General features: G+C 44.6%; 1 protein-coding gene across 1 annotated transcript in view; it reads left to right on the top strand.

The window, feature by feature from the left end:
• The first annotated feature begins 1,292 nt into the window (after positions 1-1,292).
• Positions 1,293-26,386, top strand: part of PPP1R3A (protein phosphatase 1 regulatory subunit 3A) — a 52,295-nt gene continuing 27,201 nt past the window's right edge. Inside the window, exon 1 of the mRNA XM_038401402.2 lies at positions 1,293-2,638. Within this exon, the coding sequence (XP_038257330.1) occupies positions 1,845-2,638 (794 nt within the window). The 5' untranslated portion in view covers positions 1,293-1,844. The remainder of the gene's footprint in view (positions 2,639-26,386) is intronic.

Below are 26,386 nucleotides of genomic sequence, written 5' to 3'. Positions count from 1 at the left end.
CTGAATTGGAATTAATTTGCAAACTGGATACAATTAACTTAGGCTTGAATAGAGACTGGGAATGGATGAGTCATTACACAAAGTAAAACTATTTCCCCATGGTATTTCTCCCTCCCACCTCACCCCCCACTGTTCCTCTGATATTCTTGTTAACTGCTGGAATTAGCCTACCTTGCTTGTCACCATGAAAGGTTTTCCTCCTTTCCCCCCCCTGCTGCTGGTGATGGCTTATCTTAAGTGATCACTCTCCTTACAGTGTGTATGATAAACCCATTGTTTCATGTTCTCTGTGTGTGTGTATATAAATCTCTCCTCTGTTTTTTCCACCAAATGCATCCGATGAAGTGAGCTGTAGCTCACGAAAGCTTATGCTCTAATAAATTTGTTAGTCTCTAAGGTGCCACAAGTACTCCTTTTCTTTCTACTAGTAGTGATACAGTGGCATTTATGGTAAAATACTTTACTTTTTTTTTTTAAATAAAGGGAAGCACTGCTTATATGTGCCCTGTCACAAGAGGAAATATCAATAGAGACACAGTGAAACAGGGGAGTAGGGAGGCATAACAGCAATGGATGAGACAATGGCAGAGGTGAGAATAGCGGAGAAATAGAAAACAGGAATGGAGATGCACTCACAGTGTGGGAGGCAGTATCGTCAGAAAAGGGGGCTCATGGGAAAGAGAGTGACATTGGGGCAGTAGGGGAAGACAGTTAGTAGACATGGATAGGGAAATAGTGGTGTTGCCAAATAATGGCCTTTGCCTCCTGATCAGTGTAACATTGTACGTTTCTATGTACAGAGTGCCTTGAAAGTGATATCCAAATGCTGACTGATTGATGGCTTATTTCTGGCGTTTAGCCACAATCCCATGCTGAGGGTGATGCAGAGACATTTAACTCCAGTGGGAGCACTGGGAGGCATTCTGCAGAAAAGGTGGAGGGAGCAATACCCCTTTAAGGGGGTGAAGCACACTTCCTTCCCGGCTGGCCTGCATGGGGGCTGTGATTCTGGGTGGCTGCTTAAGGAGGCAGGGGTCCTTGTTTCCGTATTCATGCAGCTAAATACAGGCTAGCTACAATTTACCCCTAAAAGATCTTATAGCATAACCAGTAGTTAATAAACAGACATAACTACAGTGATTCCTCACAACTTGATCTCCAGTTTAGTCACTAAACCTTTTAATTGCATTCTGGGTTCATTTGAATGTATATTATTATGGCTGTATTAAAATTGGCAAATGTTTCTGATGACAGGATCCTGGTGTAAATGAGCATAGCTCCAGAATCTGGCCCTGTGAATTTGCATAGTATAAAATCAGGACACAATTTGGTTCTCTGTGTTCCTTGCATTTTTTTATTTGGGCACAATGTAAATAATGTCCTTGAGAAGTAAAGTAGAAATTATGCACAGGAAAGAAACATTGTGTTGACAGAACATACATCCCAATGGGAGATTTATGGCTTTACATTTGTGCTGTTATACATTTGCTTTAGAATATAAATTGATTGTATAAAAATATCTATATTTTCACATTTTGACAATGCAAAGAAGTCAGATTTTTAAATGTTACCTTGGTGCTTTGCCTGTAGATGCTTCCTAAAAAAAAAAAAAGTCAATGCATTATTTAAAACTTATGTCTGAAATTGTAACACTAATGCTATCAGATTTAAGGCCTTTGGAGAAGAGTCCAACATAGTTTACACACCACTGCACGTATTAATAGACCTGACTCCCTTTTCTTTCAATGTCAACTGTAACATTAATCCTTGTTTTAAATCATAGTGTCTCAAATATCAGCTGCCACTAGTTCAGAGTTCTCTTTCAGTTTATATCAGAGAGCCCAATGGAGTCTTTTGAAGAACCCAGTCAGATTAGGAGGGATAACTTATTAGAAGTTTCTGCTTTAAATGATTCCCTTTCAGAAGATGAAGATATTAAAGATACCCTTAAGCCTCGTTTCTCCCCCCTTCCCCGAAGGCGGAATTCTGCTTCTTCAGAAGACTTGGAACCAGAAACCCCATCTACCATTGCAAGAAAAGTTTCGTTTGCTGATGCATTCGGCTTTGATCTTGTGTCTGTTAAAGAGTTTGATACTTGGGAAGTTCCAGCCACATCACAAAACGATGACTTAGAAGTTAAAGTTTTAACTGTGGAGGAATATTTTCTCTCTCCACTGTTTATATTACCTGCCTCACAAGAAGACCTTTTGCAACAAGTGCGTGTACAGAAAGTACTGCTAGAGTCAATTGAGTTCCTACCTGGGATAACATGTATGAAGGGCATTATTCGAGTTCTAAATGTATCTTTTGAAAAGTTGATATATGTGAGAATGTCACTAGATGACTGGCTAACTTACTATGACATCTTAGCAGACTATGTGCCTAATTCTTGTGACGGTGAAACTGACCAGTTCTTCTTTAAGATTTCACTGGTTCCTCCTTATCAGAGAAATGGAGCTAAAGTTGAGTTCTGTATACGTTACGAGACATCTGTTGGTACATTCTGGGCAAACAACGATGACAAAAATTACATACTACTCTGTCATAAGAAAGAAACTGTGCAGGAGGTGGATGATGTATCTCATGAAGAGGCTACTGACAAATACATCAAAGGTTGCTTAAAGACAACGCCAAGCAGGTGAGGTGACTTCTTACTGTTCACTAGTTTTCAAAGTCCTCAAATACAACAGTCACTATTTAAAAGTCAGCATTTTGTCAACAATAATCACACAGTTGTATCTGACACCAGTTTTTCCATATTTGAGAAAAGAAAATAATTGGTAACTTTGTGGTATCTGCTGGTTAATGCTGACTTTTTAACTACAATCATTGTAATTAAGCTTTGCTTCCACTTGTTGTCCAGGATTAGTAAAACCATTCTGCTCAAGAACTGTTTTCAGTAAAGCACATACTTATTTAATACAATTGTGTTAAGCTGTGAGGTCAAATGTTATTATTACTAAATATGCCATGTTTCCTGTTGGTTGGTGAGGTCAATGTGGGTTCGCAGCTATATCAAGTAATAAAAATTAAGGGGTAAATACTGATTTTAATCTCTACAGCACATAACTCCAATTAACATCTGTGGGAATTTGGCTGCACACTGAGGTGTGCTTATAGTACCAAAAGTTTTAAATTCAGTTCTTTGACATATCAAAACTTTTTAAAGCAAAAAATACCCCCAGATTTTTAATGATATATGTTACAATAGGTGTGTACTGTGAATTCATATGGGAGTTTTCTAAATGTCATTACTAAAAACAAAAACCAGTAATGGTGGGTCAGGAAGCAAATAACTCAGGGACGGGACTTGTTTCACTCAGAACCGCTGGAACAATCGTCTCTGTCATTGGCTTGGCTATGCCACAGATGGCCTGTAGTGAGATCTGCTTCCCAGCAGTGATGGATGTTTCTGTGGGCACTGAAAAAAATCCTAAACAGGCGAGAATACAAAGGAGATTAACAGTGACATACAAAAAAACAGACAAACACAGGCACATTAAAATAAGGCTTATCATGCAAATCTGTAGGTTTATTTTAGAACAATGTCTGCAGTAATTACATGCAGATATGTACTATAGTAACTAGAAAGCAAACAGTTAATGGTTAAATTATGACTTAAACCCACAAACTCAAGTAAATTCAGGAATAATCTGAACTTCTGGATTCCTATTTTCTATTTAACTCAACCTGTTATAAATAAAGCAGCACATATATGGGCCCTGCAAAATGGCAAAACTCCCATTTCATGATCACACTCATGGAGCCCAATCCTGCAGTTTTGCTCAGGTATCATCCCAGTGGAAATCCATGTGAATGCTACCTGACCGAGGACAGCAGGATCAGGACCATGTTTTGTCTACAGCTCTCTCTGCAATATCAAGGCACAACAGGTGAATTCATGATGAATTTTCACCCTTAATTTTCTATGTAACTTCTCAGTCGGACAATGCTATTTTACATTTGTGGTTTTAAATGCATTTGGCCTATACTTCCCCGTCTGAGCAAAAGTGAAGGGCAGGATACCCGTACTCCAACTGCAACAGAGGCTGGAGGTGCAGGGAGAAAGAAGTCAGATGAGGGCCCTAACCCTGCAGATTGCTGCAAGACATGAAGAGCAATACCTCTTCTATCTCTTTTACCCAACTGTTGTGATCAGCATCTACCATTTCCAGTTCTCAATAACTGAATGGAAGACTATGCAATGGGACTTAATAGTGCTGCAGGCATTAATTCTCTGAGTTCTCCTATGGCTTGTCTAGAATCAGGATGTGGGAAAGAAGCATGCCACTCTATGGATTTCCCTGCCATCCCTGTATATGCTAACTTCTGTTGTGAATTATACCTGATAGGTCACGTGCAGTTGGAGTCTAGGCTGAGGCACACAAACAAAGTCCACAACTACAGAGTTCCCAAAGATATTAAGTTTATTACGCTCGAACGTGGTGTCCCCCTGCTAGTCAGAAGGGGACCTCAAATGCAAGTTATACAAAGATTATATACCTTTTAGCAAAGCATGTTGCCCTTGTGCATTGGAAACCTTAGCCAATAGGCAAACCCTTTCCTTATCTACCACCTATCCCTGCTAGGTACATTCCCCATGCTAAACTAGTACTTCAACTACACAACATGGTCCTAAAGCAATGCATCGGTAACCTCTCTTATCAAGATGGGAGGCCCACATCATAAGGCCAGGAGGCAGGGAGTTAGGAACAGACAAAGAACAGAAACCGGGAGTCGAGACAGGCTGGAAACAAGGGGGAGGGTTTTCATAGGAATGCAGTATCTAAGGAACACTCCTCCTGGTGCATGATGTGCTTGCTTTTAGACAATGGTGGGTCCCAAACCAAAATGGAGTCACATATACTAACTTTTCCTTAACAGTCCCCCCTTTTCTTTTGTACGTTAGTAAGCTATATCGGGGCTGAGTAACTGTTATGCAGGGTTAGCAGTTGCTGACAGCATATACTACAATATTGTAGGGGTACAAAAAATAACACAAAAGCAATAACAGCCAAAAGAATTAAATAAAAATATGCCGTCCCCAAGCACCCACATCCGGTAGCCATGAGATGAGCCAGTTCCAGACCTCCTGGAATCCAGCACTGCATTGTCGAGGCTGACATGGTGGAATAGGGCTGCCTATTCCTAGGCAGGATTAGCTAGGAGGTGGATGTCAGTTTCCACCCTGTAGTGCTGATTTACAAATACACAACAGCTTGAGTTAACCAGAGCACAAATCCCACCCTGGTTTGCAAGGAGATAGTCCACTGCTAGGCGGATTTGCAATGTAGTTTGGAATAACTGAGTTATTTCAATTTGAAGGGCAGATAAGACGTCTGCAGTAGCATTTGCCATTAATTCCAAAGCAGCTGAAATGTTAACTATAGCTTTTTCTAGCTCACTTACTCCTAACCATGGCAGAAACCAATGCACAAAGGAGTGAAAGCCTGTGGGCCGTTGTGAAAGAGGGTTTAAAAGAATACTTTGTCGGTTTCTCCATACTAGATTGCAGATCTCTCCCTGGGTCATGGTCTGGTGTACTGTCACGGCGGGTACTATAGCCCCTAAGGTACATATACCACACCATCCTGCTGGGAGAACCTTATAGGCTGTGTGATTGCATAACCAATACCAGCCAGACCTCTCAGGGACTGGCCATGGGGCCCCGGAGTAGGTGGAGGGGCCTGCCGCACCACAGCTGATCTGGGTGGTGTCCTTGCACCCCACAAAATTCCCCACAAAAACTGTATTTTCCATGCCCTTACGTCATGACACACATAAAAAATAATTACCCTGGGCCACCATATCAATAGACCATCTTTGGATTGTAACATTCCAGTTAAATGTAGTGTTTGCCCATAGCTTAGCTTGGAGTGTTCGATTAAGAGGGATAGGTACCCCTACCAATGGGACCCCCTGGACCCAAATATGTGGGGGTATGAATATAAATCCAACACTGCATTCGATTCACACCCTGTTTTATAGCACGGGTTAAATTCAAGAAGCTATTGCCCTCCCATCCTTGTACTGGACTTTGGAATAGGGAGAGGACCCCCCAGGCAAACCATACCAATGTCGGCATCCTCCTCTGTACCATATAAAAAACAACAACACCAATGTAAGTCCAATAAACAGGAACACAAGATGTCCTGGTGGGCTGTAAAGGTCCCAATAGCTGGAAAGCTCAGTCCATGGGTTGGAAGTGGCGTTCATTCGTGAAGTGGCTCGTCCGATGGTTTCTCAGGGTCAGGTGGGGGTCCCAGCGCCAACTTAACATAGCTATGATGGATCCAGGAACCTTTACCTGCAACTTTTAAAGCAGAATAAGTACATACAGAACCTGGTATGGCCCTTCCCACCGGGATTCCAGGGGGCCGGTGCGGGGGATCTTTTTTACCATTATCCAGTCCCCTGGGTTAAAAGAATGAACCTGTAACCCTAAGGGTGCGGTTTGAAACAACTGAGCTTCAGACTTGTTGTCAGTCAGCTCCTTTTGCAATCTGGCAACATATCTGGCCAAAGTTTCATCTCCATCCAAGAGGCTAGCATGTGCAGGAACATAAATTCCCGGGACTAAAGCTGGTCTCCCAAACAACACCTCAAACGGGGACAGGCCTAGGGGCATGCGTGGGGTTCGTCTTATGTGCCATAAGACTATAGGCAAGGCATCTCGCCACTTAAGTCTGGTTTCCTTACAGGACTTCACTACCATTGTCTTTATTGTTCGGTTCCTGCGTTCCACTTGAAGACTGGGGGTGGTACAGAGTATGTAATTGTCAGATAATCCCCAAGCACCGGTACAATTCCTCCAAAATCTTTGCAATAAAGTGTGAGCCTCGATCTGAATCGATGACTTCAGGGACACCAAACCTGGGTACAATGTTTTTCATTAAAAACTTTACCACAGATCTTGCGTCTGCCTTTCGGGTTGGTATTGCTTCAGGCCATCCGGAAAGTTGATCCACTATACAAGGAGGTGGTGAAACTCTGAGCTTTTAGGCATTTCTGCATAGTCCATCTGCAAGCGCTGAAACGGGAAGTTTGCCCAGGGTCTCCCCCCCTTCGAGTTGGCATCGAGCCAAGTCTTAGCAGAGAAGGCCAGGCAAGTCGGATAGGAGCCAAGAGCCCATTTCACCGCTGGATAAACATAGGGTGCCGCCCAAGATTTTAGTATAGCAGCCACCGTGCCCTGGATACCAGCGTGATCCAAAGAATGAAAATAATAAGCTGGGAGTAGATAACGGCGGGGGAGAATAGGTTTGACCCCGATTCGCCAAACCTTATCGGGGCCCTCAGATCCCTCCCAGCGTTTCCAGTCTCAAAGCTCCTGCAAGAATACATCAGCATACAACAGTGTCCAATCAGCAGGCGGGAAGTGCGTATCCAAGGGGAGTGAGGCCGAAACCAGGAGGGGCTGTAGAGCTGCAGCCTTCGCTGCTGAGTCAGCTAATGCATTGCGCTGGGATACAAAAGTGTTAGGCTGCCTATGTGCATAACAGTTAACCACCGCCACCTGGTGAGGGGCCTGAATGGCATCCAAAAGGGCAGAAATTAGAGGGCCATTAGCGATTTTTATGCCTGAAGAGGTTAAAAATCCTCATGTTTCCAGAGCTGGCCCGTAGCATGACAAACACCAAAAGTGTACTTAGAGTCTGTGTAAATAGTAATAGTCCTTCCTGAAGACAACAAACAAGCCCTGGTAAGCGTGTATAACTCTGCACCCTAGGTGCTGAAGGAAGGTGGTAGGTGGGCAGCCTCAATAACGTCTGCCAGAGAGGTAACTGAATAGCCCGAGATCCGGTGGCCATCTAAATAGTACGACGACCCATCGGTGAAAAGGAATAAATCGGGCTTGGTTAAAGGGGAGTCAGCTAAATCCGGACGAGGCTTACCATCCTGTGCGACGACATCCATACATACATGGTGAGGGGTACCCTACTCCGGGAGGGGTAGCATCGTGGCTGGATTGAGGACGTTGCAGTGGCATAAAGTAACGTTGTCAGCAGCCAACAGGATTAGTTCATATTTTTGAGCCCGCTGTGGAGACAATGCCTGTGTAGAATGTTGTTTTAAGAGAACCTCAACCTCGTGAGGGATCCAGAGAGTTAGAGGGTGCCCCAAAACAGTAGGTCGTGACCGTTCAACCATGACAGCGGCAGTGGCAATGGATCGTACACAGGAGACAGAGCCCCAAATGACAGGGTCCAGCTGCACTGAGTAATAGGCTATGGGGCATGGGCGATCCCCCAGGTATTGCAAAAGGACACCGCTGGCCACCCCCTGGTGTTTGTGAGTGAAAAGAGAAAATAGTTTACCGTAATCCGGGAATCCCAAGGTGGGCACAGAGATCAGAGACTTCTTGGTGGACACAACAGCGGCTTCCATTTCCGGGGTCCAGGAGACAGGATTGGGGGTCAATGTTGTGGTGGCCTGGACTAGGGATTTGACCAGTTCCCCAAAGGCCACTCTCCAGGGTCGACAGAACCCCGCAGCCCCCAGGAAAGCCCGTAACTGCTTTTTTGTAACCAGGCGCGGGCAATCCCAAATTGCCTGCACCCTGTCAGGAGAGAGCAAACGCTCTCCAGGCCGAATCACAAAGCCTAAATAAATTACCTGATCTTTGCACAGCTGCAATTTGGATGGAGATGCAGGATGACCCTTATTGGCTAGGGCAGTAAGCAAAACAACGGAGTCAATTAAACATGCATTATAATCAGGGGCAGCAATTAACAAATCATCCACATATTGAACTAGGACAGATGAACTAGGCAAGATAATATCTTTTAAATCCTTGGTGAGAATTCGGGAAAAAATAGTGGGGGATCCTGAAAATCCTTGGGGAAGATGCGTCCACGTTAGCTGCTGGCCCTTCCAGGTGAACACAAGCAAATATTGAGAATTGGGGTGCAAAGGGATACTGAAAAATGCTGCACACAAATCTACAACAGTAAAACAAATGGCCGACTGAGGAATCAGTGTTAGAATGGTGTTCAGATCAGGGACAACTGGATGGGGGGCTATAACATAACTATTTATAGCCCATAAATCCTGAACAAACCGATAGACTGGACGCCTGTCTGGTCCCGGTTTAGACTTCCTTACAGGAAGAATGGGAGTATTACAGGGTGAACTGCAGGGGACTAGAACCCCCTGAGTCAAATAGCTGTCAATAAGTAGTGAAATGCCCTCTTCCGCCTCCCTCGGCAAGCGGTATTATTTTACGGAGGGAGGTGGTCCGTCCCTTGTTTCCAGACTAACTGGAATGGCTGATTTAAGAAGGCCTACATCAGTAGAAGTCGTGCTCCACAAATTGTGTGGAACACTGGACAATTCAGAGGGAACATCAGGAACAGGGGTAACCGATGCCATAAGAGAAGCAACAGCCGAGTCTGGATGGACATGTGGAGCCCCTCGAGGGCACAATATATGTGTGCTCCCAGTTTGTTCAGCACATCCCGCCCGAGAAGGTTCACGGGGCCCTCTGGCATTACAACAAATCTATGTGACAACTTTAAAGAACCAAGCTCAACAGGGACAGGGTAGGATAGGGGAGCCGGGCACAGATTGCACTCTATACCCTGCACCCAAACTTTGGTATTGGAAAGAAAGCCTGGAACAAAAGTTAAAGTGGAGAGGGTGGCACCGGTATCTACTAAAAAAGGCACAAGCTGTTGCCCAATTTTTAGATAAATTTGCGACTGTAACCCCAAATCCCATTCCAACTCTCCCAAGGTTCCCAAAATCTCCACCTCTAGTCACTGGGGGTCAACAAGGTCCTGGGGAGTGTTAGGGGGAAAGGAAGAATTAGTCTCTACCTGACTTTTCCAAGGAGCCCCTCGGGGAAGCAGGGGGCACTCTCTTTTCCAATGTCCCGGTTGTTTGCAGTAGTTGCAGTTCCTGTTCCTTCCCCCGTTCCATGCTCCTCCCCGACCCGTTCCTCGCCCATGACCCCTCCCTCCTGAACCGTCCCGACCCTGCCAGGGCTGGTTGCCAAAGGGTACCTGCAATGCTGCCACCAGCATACTAACCTCTTCCTTCTTCTGTTTACGTTTTTCTTTTGCCTTTTCCTCATCTCTACTATTGAACACAAAAGTGGCCAGGCGCACTACTTCATGTAAGGGCTTTCCCAACCAATCGGGAACATGTTTAGAGAAATACTTTTTTATATCTGATGTTGCTTGATCGACATAAAAGGAAACCATCATAGGACGGTTTTCCTCCGCCTCAGGGTTATATATAGCCTCCAAAAGGCCATTTTTACCAGCCTTTAAAAGGCCCATTTGGTCGGTCATATTGGGATTCCAATCGGGATCAGTCAGGGGCCAAGGAGTCCGGGTATTATCCTCCCCTGCCCAGCGCCGATTGGCATCCAGAATGGAATATTTCTTGTCAGGGGTGAAAAGCGTGTCCAGGATTACCTGAACATTTCCCCATGTAGGACTGAATGCAGTAAATACAGACTGAAATAAATAAGAAAAGGAGGAGAAAAGAGGACGTCCTTTTGCATGTGCATAAGCTCAGTTGTCCCATATATACCAATAATCCATCTGGGCTGGAGCTTTGTCCTCAAGCCTTTTCCTAAGTGCTGTTAATTTTTCCCCAGCAAAGGACCCATCTGGTGGCCATTCGAGAGGTGTTTGAGTTGTTGCTGGCCACTCAACCTTGCACAAGATTACAACTTTCTTTTTACCTAACCCATGGGTACCAGAAATATTCCTCCAAAACTTGAGAATTTCAGCCAAAGGGGTCCCCTTACTTACACTCTGCCCAGAACCCATAATGGGCTACCAAAAAGGACACCAAATGTGCCACCTTATTGCCTAAGTGACGGCTCACACTCCTGCTCCTTGGAGTTCTCAAAGGTGAACTCACCCTGTGCCGGCTGGAGCTGTCCGAGAGGAGGAATGTGGTCTCACTCGTCAGGGTGAGCCTAGAGTCCCATCTGGATCGCCAAAAACTGTTGCAAATTATATCTGATAGGTCATGCGCAGTTGGAGTCTAGGCTGAGGCACACAAACAAAGTCCACAACTACAGAGTTCCCAAAGATATTAAGTTTATTACGCTCGAACGTGGTGTCCCCCTGCTAGTCAGAAGGGGATCTCAAAAGCAAGTTATACAAAGATTATATACCATTTAGCAAAGCATGTTGCCCTCGTGCATTGGAAACCTTAGCCAATAGACAAACCCTTTCCTTATCTACCACCTATCCCTGCTAGGTACATTCCCCGTGCTAAACTAGTACTTCAACTACACAACATGGTCCTAAAGCAATGCATCAGTAACCTTTCTTATCAGGATGGGAGGCCCACATCACAAGGCCAGGAGGCAGGGAGTTAGGAACAGACAAAGAACAGAAACCAGGAGTTGAGACAGGCTGGAAACAAGGGGGAGGGTTTTCACAGGAATGCTGTATCTAAGGAACACTCCTTCTGGTGCATGATGTGCTTGCTTTTAGACAATGGTGGGCCCCAAACCAAAATGGAGTCACATATACTAACTTTTCCTTTACACTTCTGACATGGCGTCAGACTGAAGAATGAAAAATAAGAAAAGGGGTAGCATCCCATTTAGCCACCTTCCCCTCCAAAATGCCCCATGTGACTTTCATCGTGGATTTGTTCACTCCCATACCATGCAACAGGAAACCACAGGGGATGTATGTTTTTGTAGTAGTATAAATAAAAGTCCTGGTGCCTCAGTGACATGAAGGTCCCTTTACATGCCATCAGCAAATTTCACTGACACCCACTTTAAATACCCTTTACACTGCCAGAGCAGCGTAAAGGGGCCTTAGTGTAAATAAAAGCACTCTTAAAGTATCTATAGAATCTATCTTAAAAATTCTCTATAGTCCCTGAGACACTATGTGGGCCTGAATCTAATGTCACATAAGTGTGAATTCATGGACTTTAGGAGAATTACAATTTTCACTGGTGAAAGATCAGATTCAGGCTCTCTGGCTCCAAAAGGACTATTACTTGCAGTACATGCAGTACATCCATAGCTAAGGGTTATTGCTACCCAGTCATCCAAACTGGTAGTTTTAAATGTTGAATCTCATCTAATGTGATTAGAGTTTTTTCTATCAGACAGACACTTAGGCCAAATCAATAAGAACATCTGGTCAACATATTTAAAAATCAGGGCGCTTACTTATGTACCTACATATGGACTTAGACACCTAATGTTAGGGACAAATTTTAAAAGTCTTTAAATCTCTTCTTAAAACATGCATGATTGATCATACATCTTTCAGATACATAAGAATTTAAGAACTTTTTAAAAAAGGGATTTTTAACCAGATAGGTTTATCAGCTGTGGGCCAAACCCTGCTTGCCTAATGTAGTGACTTCAGTGTGGACTACTTATGAGAATAAGAAGAAAAGGATAACATGCACTATCAGAAATAAGTTACTGAGGATACACAACAGTGGCCCATCTTGTCAAATGAGGATACACTTTATGGCCCATCTTGTCACGAGTCAGACTATTTGTCTGAGTCAGGGCAGGTATGGGCCCTACAACATCATTATTTTTAAGAAACTGGACCCCTCAACATGGGCTCACATACCAAATTTCATAATGAAAAGTGCACTTCTTGACTTATAAAAATTGAAAAGCACCTAAGTGTGATTATCAGAAACACACAAGTGCTTTTGAAAATCCTGGCACAATACTATTCCCCCCCCCATCCCTCGCCAACTTCTGTACTTAAACATGGCTAAACAGATCTATTCTAAACTTTTTGCTTTCCTCTGTGTCCTTCCATGCTGAGATTCAATCCAACATGAATTTTAATATCTGATTTATAACACCTTTCAAAAACTGTATCAGAATTGACAGTATAATATGTAGAAAAATGTCTTGATATAATAGGATGCTTTTGCAAGCCTCAAAAATCATTTATATTCAATGGAATTTTGAATAGTTCAAAAACTCATTCAAAGGAATTTTTATAATGCACACTATTTGCTTTTTATTTGTTGGCCTGTTTGAGAGTGTGCATTTGCCTTACAAAGTCCCATAAGTATACAAAGTCATGGAGGGGGGAAAAGAATATTAGACTCAAACTAATTACATTCTAGCATTTAATAATTTGAAGGTCAGCATTTAGAAAAGAGAATAGTTGGAAAATGCATATGATTTGAATCACATGAATCCTGACAGTTTAACAAATATAGCATTGTATAAGCAATAGTTGAAGTATCTTAACTCCATTTTTCTTAAATAGAAGTTGATTTCCTACTAGTTCCATTAGCCTGTACTAAGAAAAATGTCTGTAATACATAGTAGTAGCAAGTATTTGATGAGCTGTGGAAACACTTTCAGTAACGCACAATTTGTATTATATTTCAACAAGGCACAGACAATGAATCTGAACTATGGCCCTTGGTCCTAGAGTTTCGTACATGATTGTGTCGTGGATTAATGCCAGTACTGTCTTTGGTTCTTATTTGCCTGAAGTCATTGGAACAATGGTAGCAAGCATATGAGAGATGTGGCTGATTTGGCATCAATATTATTCCAAGAAACAGATATGGAAAAGTTGGAGTACATTGAAGCATGAGAGCAGTATAATTCATGATGGCGATGTGTACACATTTGGCTCCCTACCCTCTTTGAAATGGATAGTGGATACTGTCATTTTTTTCATAACTGCTAGAGATATGATCCACTTGCTTCTCTCTCTCTCTCTCTCTCTCTCTCTTTCTTTCCCCAAAATGGTACTTCCTAAATTGATGGTGCAGTTCAATAAGCTGATTGCTTGGTCTCGTGCTTTCTTTCCTAAAAGTAGATTCTTAATTGTTTTACTGTAGCATTCTTCAAGGGTGAATACATCAATTGACTTTTCTCTGTGGACTGTCTGAAGTGATGCTAGTTTTAAACAGAAACAAAAATAAGGACAAAGTCTAGGGTGAAGGCTATGTTATATGTAGTGAATAGGTGAAAGCTGAAAGGGTCAGATTTGCTGATCCATTTTGAGTTGCATAAGTACAGAGTGGCCTTAAAGCTGCTGGAGATAGCTGGTGGAGATTCTTCCTGCACAACTGCCTGCTTGTGGGCAGCTAGCATAAGCTACTCTGCTGGCTTCTGCTCTAGCTGCTCCCCACTACTGGCAGAAGTGAAAGAAGAAGGCATATTGGGGACATAGCATGGTAGAGCTCCCTGGTGCCCAATCATCTGCTGGAATAAGGTCCCTGAGGACCAATGCTGTTTCTTTGCAGCTCTAGCCTGTGCCAGGGTCAGACAGTCCTGAATCAATGAGCTGCAACCAATTCCTTGTGTCTTTGCCTGCCCATCTGAGTGTGGCTGGGATGGAGTGGAGAATCAAGGCTGGAAGAACCTGGAAGAACTACTCTAGAGCATGTTTGCAAACAGCATACCAGATTCTCTACCTGTCTGTACAATGACAAAATGGCATATATAAAATAAGGGGTTTAAATTATGTTTTCTTTTTAATCTTTGCTTTTGTTTATTGTACATCAGATTCAGAAAGAGGGAAAAAGTAAGTGAAAAAGTTATTAAAACATAAGCTTCCTGCTTTGTGTACAGCTGTTTAATCTCAAGGTTGTTATGGAGAATCTTAAATCGTAAGTGTTCACCTTGATCAACATATAGACATGGGGATTTGACTAAAGCTTATTACTGTTATTAGGAAATGACTATATTCACATTTCTTATCATGAGAGCAGCTGTTCCCTACTGCTGTTAGAGAGGCTGTCCATTCACAAGGAGCCAGGGGTGAAAGTAAGTCTAGGGACTTACCGGTACAGGGCTGGGCTGGGGCCGGTTCCGGCCCCCGGAAAGGGTGGGGCCTCGGGTGGAAGGGCTGGGGCTGGGGGAGGACAGAACCAGCCCCGGCCCACTCTGTACCGGCAAGTGCCTCCTTCCCCCTTCCCGGGACAACAGTGGCAGCCGGGGGCTCTGGCAGCGATTTAAAAGGGCCAGGGGTGGTAGCGGCGGCCAGAGCCATGGGCCCTTTAAATGGTCCCCGGATCCCTGCCGCCGCTTCCCCAGGGCTCTGGCAGCAGGGCTCCGGGGACGGGGCTCCGGCCGCCACTACCGTGCCAGGCCCTTTAAATCATCTCCGGAGCCTGCCGGAGCCCTTGGGAAGCGGAGGCAGGGCTACAGGGATGATTTAAAGGGCCCAGGGCTCGGCCGTCGCTACTGCCCTGGGCCCTTTAAATCGCTGCTCCAGCCCTGCCGCTGCTACCCCAAGGCTCCTGCAGCGGGGCTCTGGCAGCAATTTAAAGGGATGGGGGCTCCAGCCTCTGCTGGGAGCTGCAGGCCCTTTAAATTGCGCTGGGAAAGCCGATCCACCCCGGTATGGTGCATCGGCTTTTGCTAGTATGCCGCACTGGGGCAAATCAGCTTAGTTTCACCTCTGCAAGGAGCCAACTGAAAAAGCATCATTACTGCTGTTGTCAAGCCAGCCCTGATATTCCCAGCTTGCCCTCTATATTCTTCCTATCACTCCAGGTCAAAATCTGTGGAGGGCAGTTCTCACAGCTAGAGTGGTCATGCCTCCAGTGAGAGTGATGATAACATGCTTACGGAGCCCAGTCTTGCCCCCATTAAAGTCAATGATAGTCAAAACCTGTGGTTCCATCATTCCCTGGCTGTGGAATTCACTCCTGGACACACATTTGTGCTCATGAATCCAAGGTTTCATTTTTTACAAAATGCTGTTTCTAACTCTCATGGTTTTGAAGCAAACCTTGAAAATAAGAAACAAAATACTGCCAAAAACTGCAGTGCTGCCTTCCTGAGTCTGCAGGCAGCATGAAACACTATATCTGAGAGCTGTTCATTTTAGCTAATATGCCTACTCCACCATCCCAAATAGGTTCCTAAGCCTTCTCAAGTACCAAAACGACCCATGTCCTGCAACCTACCTGCCAAAACTTGCAGCTTCCACCCCCATGGGTGCCAGGTTTGTATAATTTTTGGTGGTGCCCAGAACGGGTCCAAGCAGAGCCGTCCTGTCCATAGGATGGACCGGGGCAAACGCCCCGGGCCCCAGGTTTTGGGGGGCCCCGTGCTTCAGGAGAATGCTGGGTCCAGGATGGCCTGGGTGGTTAGTGGGGGGCCTGGTGCTGGCAGCAGTGAGTGACCTGGCCCCAGTCCTCCCTACTCTACTCTGCCCTGCCCTGCTGGCTCCTGGCATCGCTCAGGGGAGGGGGTGGAAGCCAGAAAGAGGCAGGGCAGAGACAAGGTCTTGGGGGAAGGGTTGGAATGGGGGTGGTGGGAGGGCGGAGCGGGGGCAGGCTGGGGCTGGGTCACTTGCTGCTGCCAGTGCCAGGACCCCCACTAACCCTGTAGGCTGCCCTGGACCCAGAGCCATCCTGTCCATAGGATGGACTGGGCAACTGCCCCGGGCCCCACGCTTTGGGGAGCCCCGTGCTTCACAAGGACATGGGGTCCAGGGTGGCTGGGGGCATTAGCAGGGGGCGTGGCACTGGCAGCAGCAAGCGATCCACTCCCAGCCTGCCCCTGCTCTGTCCCCTCCCTGCCCCCATTCCACCCCTTCTCCCAAGACCCCACCCCTGCCCTGCCTCTTTCCGGATTCCGCCCCCTCCCCTGAGTAATGCTGGGAGCCGGCGGGGCGGAGTAGAGTGGGGCAGGCTGGAGTCAGGTCACTTGCTGCTGCTGGCGCCAGACCCCCCGCTAACTCCCCAGGCATCCCCCTGAAGTGTTGGCCCCCACAAAACGTGGTAAGCCCAAACATTGGTAGAGCCGGGCCCACATTCCTAAATATTGGTGGAGCACAGGCACCACGGACCCATATCTCTTGCTGCTTATGTCCATCCCAACAATTTTTCTTTTGAAATTAGGCATTGTCATTACAAAAATTTGCAGCATATTCAAAACTGAATTCAGGGGACAGACAAATAAATGTAATGAACCAACAAAATAAACAACATACAACCAACGGCTACAGTACTGACTGCTATTCATTTTCATATAGAATTTGAAAACCTATTTTTGGTCTCCTTCTGTAATGACAACACCATCTCCATCAGGGTAGATTTTCTTTTTACGTTTGGGTAATTGGTACTGTAGAGTATGAGAAATATTGGTCATGGCGAAGCTGGCTTGTATGAAACTTGATTTTAAAAGTTTGACTATCTTTTCTCAACCATACTGATTATATTACTTAAATGGCCAAATCACCTAACTTAGATCTTTGTCCATTATTCATTTTTAATTTTACATTTAGGCATGCTGAACTGTTTAAGTGTGTGAGACGCTTCTGCAGCCACTATAGTTTCACTGGCTTCTTTAGGTGATATCTCTACTTTGACATTTATAATAACTATGGGCCTGATCCTGCAACATGCACGAGTAACTTTATGCATCTGGGTAGTCCCTTTGAACTTCATGGGACTTCTAATGTGTGTAAGTGTTTGCAGAACTAGGGCCTGTTTCTGCAATCGTTCATGCCATTGCTTAAGGATTTTAGGACAAATGGAAATATACTGCTGAACAGTTGTACTCCATTGTTCAGCGCCTCTATTGTCTGGCAAAGTCCGTTTGCCTACTGAACTAACATGATAATGAACATTTCAATATTGTCTTCGATCCACCATTCTTGTGCAGTTCATAAATGCTCTTTAAATACAGTCTCAAAAAACTGGAAAGTTTCATTATTTCAAATCCAGCCTAGTTCAGTATTGATCAAAAATTATTAGTAACCTGATGGCTGTTCAGTGAACTGTTTGATGGTGTCAGTCCAGTTGTCAGCTGGGAAGTGTCCACATCACAAGTAATATTTTTCTGTATCTATGAGTAAACATTGGAAGTGTCTAAAATTTGTTTACATGAAACACAGCCTGGCAGCATGAGAGACAGATTTAATTAGTGGGTTTGTTACTCGAGTCACTCTAGCTGTTTATTCTGATGAAGAATTTTAAGTCATGAGCCAGCCACAACCTTCTGGCTCTGAAGCTGAAGACAATAGATTTCAATTGCTTTGAAATAATTACTGAAGGCTAACCACATATAATTTTTAAACATAAAACTTGGATTCCACTGCCAAGTAGAAGAAGGGAAAAATAAGTAAAAAGGCACATTAACAGCTAAATGTGGCCCATGTCCTGGGATGAGGGAAGGGGAAAGACAGCTACAAAAATGAAAACAAGCAGCCATGTCTGTGCTAGAAGTGGCTATCTAGTCCATAATCCTTCACTGGCACACAAGAAAATGTTGGATGATATGGCTGGCTAACATGTCAATGCCCAATAGGGGCATGGTTTTCTAGATACCTCTAGATACCTGGTGTATGGCCTCAGCTGCAAGAACCAGCTGACTTTGTGACTAGAGCAGGGCAAGAAACAGTTTTCCTGTCCTGGAAGGTTCTTTCCTCTTTTGAATTGGGATAACAAAGCAAAATCTCAAAAATGTTAGTGAACCAACAAGCTTCCCCCCCCAATAAAAAAATTGGAGGCAAGTCAACATTTTGTTTTGATTTTGATCATAGAGAGAGAGAGAGAGAGAGAGAGAGAGAGAGATATTTTATATATATATATAAAATGTATTTGGTAAATTGCAAAATGAATACTCATCATGAACCAAAACAAAATAAAAAACCCAACACTGTTTTTTTTTCCATTTTGAAAATGTCATAATGGGATGTTTTGACAATTCTGAACCTTTTCTTTCCAAAATTTCTTTGAGATGAGAAGTTTGTTGAAACTGGCAGTTTCCCACAAAGAGTTTCAGTTTTGACAAATCACCATTTTGCAATGGGGAAAAAAAGAAAAGCTTTTTCTTGAAAAACTCCAACTTTAATGACCAATTATTTGTCCCTGGTGCCTGCTGACAGCAGCAGCAAAAAGTACTGTACCAGACTACTGCATGCGATGCTGCCCTGCAACACTAGGACTTCTTGTGAATTAGACACAAGAGTTATAACCTCCGCTCCCCTTTGCTATGCAGGCTGTTGGGTGCATAGGCAGATATTTGGGCTTAAAGTATCAAAGTTTACAGTGGTTGTCCTTGTGGCAGAGTTCCTGAAAATGAGAGTATTAAATTCTGTTGTTTTTATTTTCTGTTAGCATAAGAGAACAATGGATACAAATCTCCTTGGTCTCCTCACTTTTTTAATAGATATCTCATACTTGCCTTCTCTTTTTAATTCTAGTGATGCAAGAAAGAGATAAAAATCACTCCTTGGTATTGATCATATCTTAGTATTTTGTGCACATTCAGAGCTCTATTCAACCCATGCCTGCTTTCAAGTTTCTACTGCATGCAAGCTTTCTAAGCTTCCCATGCGCCAAAGTCAGGGAACTGTCCTCAGGGAGTCCCCACTCACAAGCAGCAGAGTTGGGCTTTATATGGTCACTCATTCTGACCTCTTCACAAGGACACTATCTGTCTCTCTGTCTCACCTGACTGCCATATATCTATCTATGGTTTCTCTATGGCACCTGTCACCTTCTTACAGAAGTGCCTTGGTATACTGCAGAGATAAGGTGGGTGAGGTAATATCTTTTATTGGACCAACTTCTGTTGGTGAGAGAGAAACAAGCTTTCGAGCCACACACAGAGCTCTGGAAATGACTGGAAAAAGAAAAAAACTTTCTCAATACCTCTCCTGATATGGTAGCAGAGGGTTGGTTTTTTTCTAGTTAACAGTGCAGGAAATGCTTTAAAGGAAGTCACGTAGCCTGAAACCTTCTCCCTGTCTGACTTCTCCAAAATAGATTTAACATGATAGAGGTGAAGGAGTCTGATGTGGATAAGAGGATGAAAACCCCACGGTGGCATTCAGGAGGGACAAAAGAATGGGACCCTCACACCTCTCCCCAACCCCTTGCCACAACAGCAATTTGAGGTTGGGCCGTACTCCCTCCTTGTCCAATGGGAATCAGAGGTTCAGTGATTTGGAAAAGAGACACCTCTTTCACTCTCATACCCAGCTTAAAAAACTAAAACCACTGACTCATCCTTCTCCCACTTTGCACCTATACAAGGGAAGAGCACACAGCTTCAGCAGGATGGACTGGGGTTGGACACACAGGTAACAAGAAGTAGTATTGCTAATTTACAACGGTTCCTTAACAGACCCCACCCCCAGCAGCTTTGCTATGCCTGTCTTTTTTTAGTATTCCTCATGCCCATCATGCAGACCTTGTCTCTGCAGAAGTTAGCCCATGCTATGAGTGACTGAAGTTGGTTTCTGAGAGTTCTGTGTACCAAAGAGCAATGTAACATGTCTTCAGGATTAGGTTCTTTATATTATTCTTATGCAACTATCTCCATAATGCTCCATATCTTAATGCTCTATGACTGTGCTACAGTGATATCTGGTAAGATACGCAGCAATCATATATATGGCTACTCTAGCTTCATTCAAGATATGAGCAATACACTGCCTACGTCTTTTCAAAAGCGTCATAACTCTAAGATGAGCCATAAAAAATAGAGATGGACCATTCTAAGGTTAAAAATTTAGGTCTGAGACCAGTTCCAAGCTAGGATTCAGGTTTGGATTTGATGGTACCAAAGTCTCCAACTTAGAAAGCTGCTGGACTTCATAGATATACGTTATAGATTGCACAGGATTGCCACTTAAATTCAAGCTCTTTTATAATGAACTAGAAAATAAATCCTTATTTCTAGGGCTTATGTTTGCTTTGGGGCTATAATTATTTGTATCCCCAGACCTGGTCAAGCACTTTGTTCTGTGCCATCTATCTTCCCATTTCAATCATAAACTAAGACTTAAGAAAAGAAGAAAATATTAGCAACTGGAAGCAATAATCCCCCAGGAAGCACTATCCCAAATAATCTTAATCAAAAATAGGTTTATTACAAACATTGCCTGAACCCTACTGGGTATTATCTATTCAGCAAAAACATTCAATTCCCTCACAGCTGCTCCCTGGATCAATTGGCCCTCATAATATTATTCATCATTATTGTATATTCCTCTTACATACAGTATCTCCACCTAGTCATTTGCTTCCAGACTTTCTTTCTAATCTCTCCATCTTTGAAACCACGAATAATTTTGTTGCCCTTTTATGGACCTTTTCTGGTTTCACATCCTAGTTTGAGATGAGGCAACCAAATGTGGGAAACATATTCAAAGTGGTTTATATAATCTTATAATTTACTCACTCTATGTGTGGAAACAGTCAGATGTAGACTCCCTATGGCTGTGTATCTTGTTTGATTGATTAATTTTTGTGCAGATTTAATGCCTGTGGTGTCCCTAGCCTCTGTTTGTCAGAGGGTAGAGATGGATGGCAGGGTAGAGATCACTTGATCATTACCTGTTAGGTTCACTCTCTCTGGGGCACCTGGCATTGGCCACTGTCAGTAGACAGGATACTGGGCTGGATGGACCTTTGGTCTGACCCAGTATGGCCATTCTTATGTTCTTATGTTCTTATGTAAAACCAAATTGACTGTCCTGGGTACTCAAGTCCTCTATTCACAGAACTGGAAACAATCCAAGCTTCCTCTCACTGCCTTACTAGTATATCTCCACCCTGACTTAGTCCTTTGATAATGAGAGAGTCATTCAGTCTCATACCCATTCAATCCTTGTCCTCTATGCTATGACTGTCAACAAAGAAGCTAATTAGTGGTAGTTGTGTTGTTTGTTTGGTGATATCTGCCCGCTTAGAATTAGACTGAGGCCCGTCTGAGACTATTGGTAGTTTAAGGTTATGTAATAATGTTATGCTTATAAGAAGCACACGGTATATTTTTCAGGGGAAAAGGTAATACACCGCATTTATTGGAAATACAACAATTAGCATATGCAGTCAATCACACACACACACACGCAGGGATAGCAGGTTTGTAGAAATTTTGGTGGTGCCCAGAACCTGCCCCCCATCCCCCAAATCCACCCCGGCACCTGCCTAAGGCTCTGGGAGAGAGTTTGGGTGGGGGGAGGAGGTCTGGTGTACAGGTCTTGGACTGGGGCAGGGGATTGGGGTGCAGGACAGGTGAGAGGTTGGGCTCTGGGAGGGAGTTTGGGTGGGTGGGGGAGGGAGTCTGGGGTGCAGGCTCTGGGATGGAGTTTGGGTGCTGGGTGCAGGCTCAGGAGGTGCAGGAGGGGATGAGGGGTGCAGTTCTGGGAAAGAATTTGGGTGCTGGCTCTGGGCTGGGGGTGGGGGTGCAGGCTCTGGGAGGGAGTTTGGGGCAGGAGGGGATATGTGGGAAGGAGTAGGGATGCAAGCTCTGGGACAGTGTTTGGGTGCTGTGTGCAGGCTCCGGGCTGGGAGTGCAGAGGGGATGAGGGATGCAGGCACTGGGACTGAGTTTGGATGCAGGCTGTGTGTGGGGGTGCAGGCTCTGGGAGGGAGTTTGGGGCCAGAGGGGGGCGGAGGGAGGAAGTGCAGGCTCTGGGAGGGAGTTTGAGGGCCAAAGGGGGGGTGCAGGCTCTGGGAGGGGGTGGGGGGGCGTGCAGTGCTTACCTGGGGCTCCTAGGCAGGGGAGGCTGGGAGTCCCCATGTGCTGCTACCCCCAGGCACTGCATCCTCATTGGCTGCAGGGGCACTTGGAGTGGGACACAGACCCACCCTGCACAGGGGCTGCAGGGAGGGGCCAGTAGCCAAGTGGAGTGAGCAGGGAGGAAGCCGCTCAGCTCCGCTGTGCTGCCAATGGTGAGTGGGGGCCTCGGGCTGTTTTAAATGGCCCGGGGGACGTGCGGGGGTGGGGCCCAGGGGTGGAAGGAAGGGCCAAGGGAGAGATTCGGCCCCAAACATTGTTGGAGCCAGGCCCCAGGCCAGGAATATTCCTGGTGTCCAGCCGGGCCCCCCCTTAACCCCCCGTCCTGCCAGTCGATGTTATAGTTACCAGTCGAGAGTCTGGATCAATCTAGTGGCCAGCTAGGTTGATCACGGGTAGAGAGGAGCCGGGCTCTGTCAGTCACGACACGAAGCTCCGGGGAAGTCTTAGCAGGATGAACCCAAAGTTCCATGGTAAAGCATCCTTTTTATATAGTGATTTTTCTTCATTGGGATCAATGAGTTTTGCACTGTCATGCTGTAATCAATTGTCATTTGACAAGTGCTTGTTTTCTTAAATTGTTCTTCTCATCCTTTATCTTGTTCTTTCATCAGTCTCTCAGGGAGTTATCCCATGCTGATTTTGGTCACAGCTGTCTTGTCCCTATTGATGGGTGCCTGCCACATCTTTTAGAGTTGGCAATCTGCCCTCCTCTGACATCTCAGTAGGGGTGAGTTGCAATCTCCTGGTGCCTTTACGTCCATCCTCGATTCCTCCCTAGAACATCTGGTCCGGTGATGGCCTTCACACTTATCTTCTAACACACACATTCCTCATTCACACACAAAACAGGATTGATTTACACAAAGCCTTTGAACAGGAACTTCAAATTGCAATGCAGGAGAAAACAATCATTGCATTCTTTTACTTATTTCAAAATGCTAAACTTACAACGAAGTGATGACACTAAAGGCCTGTTACTGTTGCCTTGAAATCAGCTTCAGATACAAGATTCTGGCTAATGCATCTTTACCAATGGGACATTAGGACACTTTCAGAAAGGGTGGCTGGCAGAATATGGTCAAATCATATCATGCATCAATATATTTAATACATGCTACATTATTATTCTTTATCCTTCATTCTAAATTATACAAAATACATAAAACATAAAATCCTAGTACTACAGTAAGTCTCTGGAAAAGCAATCTTGTATAGATTTGCAATAAGGTATCAAATTTTAAATATGACTTCAGTGTCATAGAATCTCCACTCACGGCACAAATTTTTTACCTTTTAACGCAGCTAAAACCATTTTTGTTGATGCTGTACATTGAGCAGGTGGGTTCATGAAAATTTCTACTGTAATTTCTAGATCTTTTGTTGAGAAGTAAGAACTAATGCAGAACCAATCAATATACAAATATGCCTTACCTTGTTCTTGTCTATACTGAAGTTAATCTGCTATTGTGTTTCCCAATTCTCCATTTTTCTTAGAGTCGTATGAAAAAGAATATTACAAGTATATAAACACCAGCCAAAGATATTTACCTGGAATACATTTAATAGCATCTTAAAAGGTACAAACACAGAAAATATGAACTTTGCTTCCTAGCAACAGTGCTTATGTAGAAAGAAAAAGTCTATACCGATACTGAAAGAAAGGTAATGTATCCATTTCCACTAGAAAAAGTGTAATAAAAAAATTGTTTTCGGACCATAGAGGAGAACTTAAAGATATATATTATCACAGGAGCCATACATGTCTGCTTAGAATTCTTCTTTAATCTCAATTGTAACCTACATAAGACTGAAAAGAAGGGAAGTGACAATGAAACCTCAAATGATGGCTAATCCACGGTTTAATTTCAAGTTACATGTTAAAGATTTGCATGACCCCAGGCTGCTGCTTTGGCCTTACCGCTGATAGTTACATAAGTCTCCCTGGCCACTCAACAGAATTAGGAAATCCCAGTGTCAACTCTATTGGATGAACTTTTCATCCCTCACCAGACAATGAGATCCCTTTCTTCCCCAACACTCCCCAATTTCTCCACAACCAGCCTCTGATTCTCTTGTGGCTCTTCTGGTTGAAATGCATGACTAATAACTGTTTCTCTTAATAGGTTGCAGCAATCTGAGCATGACTTGGGACACTTCCCTGAAAAAGGGCACAAGTTCATAAAAATTCCTTCTGCCTGTGTCCAAGAGTCACTTTCACATTTTGTTCCTTCTAACGGAGTTGTTGCTCTGGAACTCATATATGCTGTAGTGCTAACTGCCTTCTTGCCTCTACCTTTTCCCTGTTGTACACTTCATTTCTCTCTTTCCCCTGCACACCTTCTAGTCTTGTTTATGTGCCTAGCAACTTTTCCTCTCAGCCAGTCACAATTCTTGATTCAGTTCTTTTGCACTCTCCAGGGGGATTTAGTAGCTGAATTTGATTTCACTGAACTTTATCCCCGTCATTAATTAAAGAGATAATGGTATTTTTGTTCTCCTAATTTTCTTAAATGGCAATGTGAATTTTTCTTATATTCTTTACATCCAGTATAGACCATCAAAAACTACTTCCTGTTTTATTTTGTTGTTTTTTGTCTGCATCCTGATGACTGTATACAGCAAAGCTGGCTTTAAAGGCTCAGAATTCTTTCTGACAATCGAATAAAGCCTCATTCTGTGTCTGGATGTGATTTCAAAAGGAGGGTGTCCTCCCTTAATTTCTAGCAAATTTGCATCAATACCCTTACATACAGTCTGCTATAAAGAAAAATGTCTCTTCTCTGCTACCTTCTCTGAGTTTAAGACTGTATCAGCAAGAGCTGCTGAAGGATGAAACTTTTCTCATGATGATGATAAAGCAGCGAAGTGTGTAGACTGAAACTGAAATAATGATTGCTGTAATACTCTAAGCATTTACAAGCTTCTCAAAAGAAATTATTTTGGTCAAATCAGACCCAGAACAACAAAACACTAAAAAAGATAAAAAATGAATAGGAGGCTAATAATTGGGGCAGAGTTAGTATAATGGGAGCATGTTTTCAACAGTTGTTCACAAATGCATCAGATATAGGGTGAATCAGAGTCCCGTTTTTAAAGGGACAGTCCCGTATTGAAGCCCTCCTGCAGGTGTCCTGACTTTTTCTAAAAAGCAGGCAAATTGTCCTGTATTTTCTGTCTCCCGCCCCCCTGGTGAGTCCTGCTGCTGGCCAGATACCTGCTCGCCAGCCATCCGCAGTGGTGAGTGGGAGGGTCCAGTTGCCAACAATGGGGATGGATGTGCAAGGCTGGTGGCGGGGTGAACACGCAGCACGCAGGGCTGACCGCTCCCCCTGCTGATCCATCAGTGCAGCCCCTACTGTGTGCTGACTCTCAGCCAGCAGGGCCCCAGACCCCAACCCATTTCCAGACGGCACGGGCTGTGCGCTGCAGTGGTTGGTGAGTGCAGGCGGGTGCCAGGCAGTGGCCGGTAACATGTCACCTCTGCTGCCCACCTATTGGCCCTTTATGTGCTCCCCCTCTTGCTGTCCTCTCCCTGCTTTGCCCCTTGGCCCTCCATGCCCACTGCTACTCCATGCCGCTTTGTCCCCCCATTCTAGCAGGGCGCGTCCCACTCCCAGCACTGAGTGGAGAACCAGCCCCTGGTTGGAGCACCCAGCTCACCAACAGCCTGGCCGGTAGGCTCCTTCCTTCCCACACTGCCTCTGGCTGGGCTGGCATCCCGGGGGATCCCAAGACCCTCTGGCCCAGGATGCTGACCAGGAGGAGCCAAGCCCCGGGAAGCCTCTCCGCCTCTCAGTTAAGCTCTGGAGTGGCGGGGATGAGGGGTGGGGACAATTTCCAGCCTGTTAATGCCCCGAATCTGCAGGCTCCACAGTAGCCCCGGGGAGGCTTAGCACCCTCTTCACC

The sequence above is a fragment of the Dermochelys coriacea genome, chromosome 1 (genome assembly GCF_009764565.3).
Source record: "Dermochelys coriacea isolate rDerCor1 chromosome 1, rDerCor1.pri.v4, whole genome shotgun sequence".
In the NCBI taxonomy this organism is placed as follows: Eukaryota; Metazoa; Chordata; order Testudines; family Dermochelyidae; genus Dermochelys; species Dermochelys coriacea.
Note: the sequence above shows the minus strand (reverse complement) of the source record. Positions and strands in the feature narration are given on the sequence as shown.